Raw genomic sequence first — 7,746 nt, 5'->3', positions numbered from 1 at the left:
ACATAAAAGACACCATTTCGAGCGTGGCCGTTTTCGTGCGGGTGACACGTAAAAGCACCCACTACACTCTCTGAGTGGTTGGCGTTAGGAAGGGCATCCAGCTTTAGAAACTCTGCCAAATTAGATTGGAGCCTGGTGTAGCCATCTGGTTGCACCAGTCCTCAGTCAAATCGTCCAACCCATGCTAGCATGGAAAGCGGACGTTAAACGATGATGATATGTATGTATGTATGTGCATTTGTGTGTCTGTGTTTGTCCTCCCATCATCGCTTGACAACCGATGCTGGTGTGTTTACATCCCCGTAACTTAGCAGTTCGGCAAAAAGAGACCGATAGAATAAGTACTAGGCTTCCAAGGAATAAGTCCTGGGGTCGATTTGCTCGACTAAAGGTGGTGCTCCAGCATGGCTGCAGTCAAATGACTGAAACAAGTAAAAGAGAGTAAAAGAGTAAGGGTTGGACACAACTTTATGAAGCAGCTTTTCTTACAGCTAGATACCTTTCCTAATACCAACACTTCTTATTTGTTTTCAAGTAAGGTACAGAACTAAATTAATCCTGAGTTTTTGCGACATGGTACCATTTCAATAAAATTTTAATGGACTATTAAAAATGACTATAAATGGTGGAATTTTGTGTTAGGATGCTCACGTAAATTGGATTTTCTCTTTTGATGGGGATTTTTTACAATTATTTTTTTCACCACAGCCTTGGAAATGATGGTGGGAAGCTTCTTATACAAAAAAGTTTTAGAAAATTTGTGGGGGCTTTTTTCATCCCCACCTCTTCACCACCACCACTTCCACCACACCGATTTTGGCCAATTTTTTTTTTTTTTTTTTGCACTACACACTTAAAAATGAATGAAGAAGCCTTTTCATCATAAAAACAAATTTGTATTTTTAGATGAAAAGGTGTGTAACTTAAGGGAGATTTAGCTGTTGTTTCTAGCACATCCTACGACCACCTGGTCCCTTTCTCAGAATTGTTTGTAGGCCTAGATTAAAAGCTAAAAAAATTTTAAGCTTACAGCAATCTTGTGAGTAGGAAAGACAGAAAAAAAAATCAGCACAAACTGTGAAAATGTAAACACCATCACAAATTATTCAACTGTATTCAAAATTAGAAAAAAGACCCCTTCACATTGGACTTTAATAGTCTATAAAATAATATTCATTGGACAAATATAATTTTTATTGGCAAAGTTTGACCAATATTTTTCAAAGAAAATTATATTTACAGGTACAAAAACATCCACTAGGTAAAATTCAGATATTGTTCTCCACACATTGCTAAAATAGCAAGAGGGAATAAACAACATCCTCAAAACAATGATTCCATGCTAATTTTGGGCTCTAGAAGACTTATGTGGGGAGGGGGGCAGGGAGGGAGGACAAGGGTGAAGGAGGGAAGAGGAGGAGAGAGAAAGAAGGGGGAGGGAGAGAGAAAGAAGGAGGAGGGAGAGAGAAAGAAGGAGGACAGAGAAAGAGGGAGGATGAGGAAGGGGAAGAGGAGGTTGTAACTGAGTTGACCTCTGCAAACCTTACTTTAAAAATAAATAAGTTTTTTTTAAATTTTTTTTATCTTCTTAAATAGTCAAAAAATACTTCATAACAAAACACTACTCACTGAAGAAAATCCTTTCTCTGGCACAACCTGTACATATGGTTCTGAATTAATGGAATGTTTGATACTCTCATTGATTTGTTGGGCAGTTTCCTTCAGTGACTTGTCTACTTTCCTCTGTACAGCAGGTACTTTCCTCAACATTTTAAATAATGTTCTCTTAATCCTCAAGGTTAAATCTGAAATTACACCAGGAAGTATAAAACAAACTAATATGCTAGGACTTCAGGATTAATGATTCAAATTACAGAGAAATATAAAACCAATACTTTCAAAAAGATATTTGTTATATAAATATGTATGTGTGTTGCAACTTGGGAGCAGTCTGCTCTAAACAGAGAAAGATGGAGATCAGCTGTCCACAAGGGTGCCAATACATGCGAGATCAATAGGATCGCTGCTGCAGAAGACCACAGACAAGCCAGGAAGAACAGAGCTAACAACCCTGTAGCAGGTGCTACCATTCCCTGTCCACACTGTCAAAGACTCTTTCGGGCGCAGACTGGCCTCACTAGCCATCTGTAGACTCACAAAAAATGTGGGCCTTGTAAGAGTACAACAGGGGTCGCCACACCCCACCCCCTGCCAGAGCCTCGTGGAGCTTTAGGTGATTTTTCTCAATAAACACACACAACACCCGGTCTGGGAATTGAAACCGCGATCCTCCGACCGCAAGTCCGCTGCCCTAACCCCTAGGGGAGGGGCTAGTCAATTATATTGACCTCAGTGCATAACTGGTACTTATTTCATTCACCCCAAATGTATGAAAGGCAAAGTCGAGCTCGGCAGAACTTGAACTCAGAATGTAAAGGTAGACAAAATGCCGCTAAGCATTCTACCTGGCGTGCTAATGATTCTGCCAGCTTGCCACCCTAATAATAATAATAATAATAATAATAATAATAATAATAATAATAATAATAATCCTTTCTACTAAAGACACAAAGCCTGAAATCGGGGGGGACTGGTAGATTACATCAACCCCCAGGATAACAACCCATCCTAATACAGGCACAAAACCTGAAATTTGGGGGTAGTGGGTAAGTCAATTACCTCAACCTCACTACCTGACTGGTATTCATCTTATCAACCCCAAAAGAAGGAAAGGTAAAGTTGGTTTCGACAGCATTTGAACTGTGATTTACAGTAGTCACATAGGACACCATGTCGTGTAAAGCCAGTAGAAATGACACTCAACATTTTGTCTGGCATACTCTTTTACTCTTTTATTTGTTTTAGTGATTTTACTGCGGCCATGCTGGAGCACCGCCTCTAGTCAAACAAGTCAACCCCAGGACTCATTCTTTGTAAGCCTAGTCCTTATTCTATTGGTTTCTTTTGCTGAACTGCTAAGTTACGGGGATGTAAACACAGCAGCATCGGTTGTCAAGTGATAATGGGGAGACACAGACACACAAACACACACACACAAACACACCCCCACATATATGATGGGCTTCTTTCCGTTCCTGTCTACCAAATCCACTCACAAGGCTTCGGTCGGCCCGAAGCTATAGTAAAAGATACTTGCCTAAGGTGCCCCGCAGTGGGATTGAACCAGGAACCATGTGTTTGATAAGCAAGCTATTTCCCATAAAGCCAATCCTGCACCTATGCTAACAATCTAACAATCAATAAAAATAATGATTTCAGATTTTGACACAGGGCCAGCAGTTTTTGAAGGAGGGGGAAGCCAATTACACTAGCCCCAGTACTTGACTGGTACTTATTTTATCAACCCCAAAAGATGAAAGGCAAAGTTAACATCAGCGGAGTTTGAACTCAGAATGCAGAGACCAACAAAACGCCATTAAGCATTTTGTCTAGCATGCTAACAGTTCTGCAAGCTTGCCACCTTAACAACTGATAACAATAATAATAATAATAATAATAATAATAATAATAATAAGGATTTCAAATTTTGGCACCAGGCCAGCAATTTTAAAGGAAGGGTTAAGTCAATTACATTGACCTCAGTACTTATTTTATTGAGTCCGAAAGGTTGGAAGGTAAAGTCAACCCTGGCAGAATTTGAACTCAGAACATACAGATAGACAAAATGCCATTAAGTATTTTACCCAGCTTGCTAATTATTCTGCCAGCTCACTGCAGCTGATACTGCAACGATTAGGTTGAAACAATGGATAGCCTAATCTCTGGGTGTAAAGTTTTAGCACCTATAAAGTATAAATCAAGATATGACAGAGTTGGCCAATATCTACACTGATTAATATGTCGGCATCATAAAATTAAAACTTCTGACAAAGTTTTATAAGCTCCGTCCTGAGGCTGTAAGTGAAGGAGAAAATATAACAATTCTTTGAGGGTTTCCTACAGACAGAACCATCAAAACTAATAAACTTGATATTGTTGAGAAAGACCATGATCCCTGGCTTCCCATCCATGCAAGAAGTGTAAAAGGTTGTTTTAACTGGTATGTCACACATATTGAGAAGAGCATTGTCTCTGTGAATTTTCTTTCTATTTTCCCTTTTTACTTGTTTTTTCATTTTTTTCAATTTTTTCTTTCTTCATTTTTTTCCCCTTTATTTCTATGTAAATGAACAATCTGGTGTGTTTTTATTTTAATGGTCTACAAATGTATACAGTGAGTTTCTTTGCCCTTGGTGTTGGGAAGACACTTGGCAAGAAATGGAAACAAAATTGGAAAAAGAAGATATAATAATAATAATAATAATAATAATAAATTTATTTTTATTTGCCACAAGGGCTAATATAAATCAAAAACACTAAAGGACAAGACAAGACGATATACAAAGGGTTTTGCAAAGAAAAGACTGTAAACATTCGATAACAGAAAAAACAATGTAACAAGTAAAAACTCTCAATAGGGGGAGGCACTTTAAAGGTTACTCGTGGAAAGCCCATAAAAGCCACGGGTGCCTGATCAACAGAACAAGAGCCCTTTCTCCTTTTATACCTTTTTATTTTTCCAGGTGTAATCTCAGAATTGGTCCATCCACACTGGTCATTTTTCCAACATTTACTCACCTTTCAACAAATACTACTACTACTACTAATAATAATAATAATAATAATAATAATAATAATAATAATAATAATAGGCACATTAAGTATGATAAAAAATATTCAGACAAATACATAACAAAAACACCAGGACTTACAAGTATATATACAGGAAATAGCACTACTAGGCACTGCACACACCCTAACATAAAACTTTCAATACAGTAAAAATAAAAGCATCGCAACAAACCACAGCACATACCCAAGGCACACAGAGCTGCACTTGGAAGTGCAATGAAAAGACATGATAAAAATAAGACTACTGAAAGAGAAGAAGGAGGAGGAGGAAGAGGAGGAGGAGGAAGAGGAGGAGGAGGGGGAGGAGAAGAAGAAGAAGAAGAAGATAAATATATAAATAACAAGATACTGCTTTGATCCTTTCTAGATGACTTCAGTGTATTACCATAGAGTTAGGAGACAGCAGATGCTTTCTAAATGACTTTAACGTGTTTTCATTTAGTTGGGAATAGACGTAAATGTTACAATTATAAGAAAATGACTTATTTTTACAGTATTAATAATTATACTTACTTTAATTTTTACAAATATCATTAATAGTTGTTATAAATCAAAATATTAAACTGTCTCAAATACTCACGTTCTTCAGATTCAAGTAAATCGTGCAACTTTATAAGAATTATTGTGGTGCCACATGATAAAAGGACAATTTGCCAGGCTGGTTTTCCTTCAAAAAGTTTGTTTATTTTCTCTTGAATAAATTTCGTTCCAATAAGAATTGGATTCTGTTAAAAACAAAGAGACAAAAATGGTTAATAACAAACTACATTTTGTTCAAACATTTATCTCAGTTTTTCATTCCCCCCACCCCATTCTTGCAGTCTTTGCAAATTTTTTAACATTTACATTCTATTAAAGCAATTAATTCCAATACTCATTTTATCAATCCCTATTTATCAAATGACTAAGTTACCCTTTTTACATAGAAGGATGTAACTTGGCACACATTTTACAGGGACATATACAAAACATAAAACAAAAATACTCAAATTAAATACCAGTGGTGAGGATGAAATGATCAAATAAAACCATGAATCGAACTCACTACCTCATGATTGTGAGCCTGATGTTCTAACTACTCAACCATGTGCCTTAGAGAAAGAAAGAAAATAAATAAGCACAAGAATAAGAATAAATAAGTATTAGATTCAATAAAGTAATCTGAATGCTAAAGAGTTAAACACCACCAACAAAGGTAGAAGGCTATACTGATAAATGTAGTCCCTTGATATACAAATAGACAAAATGTTATATAAAAGAATACATTAAAGGTAGTCTTCTTAGGCCTGGCTGACTCATTTTGAAATAGAGAAGCATCACCTTAATACCAGTTATATTTACTTTTGTTTTATCTTATAACGTGGAGGCGCAATGGCTTAGTGGTTATAGGATCACGGTTTCGATTCCCAGACCGGGCGTAGTGAGTGTTTATTGAGCAAAAGCACCTAAAAGCTCAACGAGGCTCCGGCAGGGGATTGTGGTGAACCCTGCTGTACTCTTTCATCACAACTTTCTCTCACTCTTTCTTCCTGTTTCTGTTGTGCCTGTAATTCAAAGGGGTCAGCCTTGTCACATTGTGTCACGCTGAATATCCCCGAGAACTACATTAAGGGTACACGTGTCTGTGGAGTGCTCAGCCACTTGCACGTTAATTTCACGAGCAGGTTGTTCCGTTGATCGGATCAATTGGAACCCTCGACGTCGTAAGCGACGGAGTGCCAACATACACAAACATCTTATAACAGAGCTGTACGTGGTGGTATCAAAAAGTTCCCAAACTAGTTCTGTAGCATGCCAACAGATGGCAGCACACAGCTGCATGCATAGTGAGAGCTAGCAGTGACTTTCATGAGTGACTTCACAAGTTGTGAAGTTTGTGTTTTTGTAATCACGTCTATGTTGTAGTTTGCAATTTTTGTCATGGACAGAAAGCTGGAACAAAGAGCCAATGTGAAATTTTGCATTAAACTTGGGAAGTCTGCTACAGAGGCATTGAGCATACTTTGGAAAGCTTACAGCGACAAGGCAATGGGTCATATGCAATGTTTGAGTGGCACAAGCATTTCAAAAGCAGAAAACCTGCCATGAGCAACACTCCTGGAAAGGTGGAGAAAATTCATTAGCTTGTCCACATTGGAGGACAATCAATGACATTTTGAAGTAGTTGCGGGAATGCACCCTGTCACTGATCTCTCCTCACTCATTTCTCACCAAAAACATGGTGTCACTTCTACACCCACCCTATTATCCAGATTTAGCACCTGAGGTGTTCCATCTTTTCTCCAAGATGAAAATGCAGCTCAAAGAATACCATTTTAACACTGTTGTTGAGATGAAGAAGAAATCGAAAATGACTTCCAGGCCAGATTTCAAACATGGCAGGAACACTGGGAGTGGTGTATTGCTGTGCAAAGTTACTATTTTGAAGAGAATGATGTTAAAACTTAGGCAAATAAGTTACTTTTTATTAAACATAACTACTCCGGGAATTTTTTGATACACCTCATAAATTTTCAGTGTCAATGATAAGTTTTATAATGAATACCTTTATGGAGACTTACTCCATAAAGTTAACAAGACAATCAGGCAAAGGTGGCTGCAATTATCTGGTCACTGTATGTGCCACCCTGAACAGGAAGCATTCAAATTAGTCTTGTGAAATCCACTTCATGGTGATGTAAGAAGAGGAAAATGTCACACTTATATCAACAACTTGATTGCAGACACTAATCTGAAATGTATTCAGGGCCTCACAGCAGTGATGTTAGACTGAGAAGTGTGATAGAGTGGACTTTGTTGTTGCCTGGGCTGGAACCCAGCCATAACCAAAAAAAAGTTATAGGCGTAGGCATGGCTGTGTACTAAGAAGCTTCCTTCCCAACCACATGGTTCCGGGTTTAGTCCCTCAGCATAGCACCTTGGGCAAGTGTCTTCTACTATAGCCTCAGGCCAACCAAAGCTTTGTGAGTGGATTTGGTAGACAGAAACGGAAAGAAGCCCATCTATATATATATATATATAAGTGTAGAAGTGGCTGTGTGTTAAGTAGTTTCC

At 37.9% G+C, this 7,746-nt stretch overlaps 1 protein-coding gene across 1 annotated transcript in view; it reads right to left on the bottom strand.

Annotated features, from left to right (window-relative positions):
• LOC106879041 (sphingosine-1-phosphate lyase 1) overlaps positions 1-7,746 on the bottom strand; it is a 54,104-nt gene that overhangs the window by 27,596 nt on the left and 18,762 nt on the right. The window contains exons 2-3 of the mRNA XM_014928455.2: positions 5,273-5,417; positions 1,630-1,805 (exon numbers count right to left, since the gene is read on the bottom strand). Of these exons, the coding sequence (XP_014783941.1) occupies positions 1,630-1,805; positions 5,273-5,417 (321 nt within the window). The remainder of the gene's footprint in view (positions 1-1,629; positions 1,806-5,272; positions 5,418-7,746) is intronic.

This window comes from Octopus bimaculoides, chromosome 5, assembly GCF_001194135.2.
Source record: "Octopus bimaculoides isolate UCB-OBI-ISO-001 chromosome 5, ASM119413v2, whole genome shotgun sequence".
NCBI lineage: Eukaryota > Metazoa > Mollusca > Cephalopoda > Octopoda > Octopodidae > Octopus > Octopus bimaculoides.
Note: the sequence above shows the minus strand (reverse complement) of the source record. Positions and strands in the feature narration are given on the sequence as shown.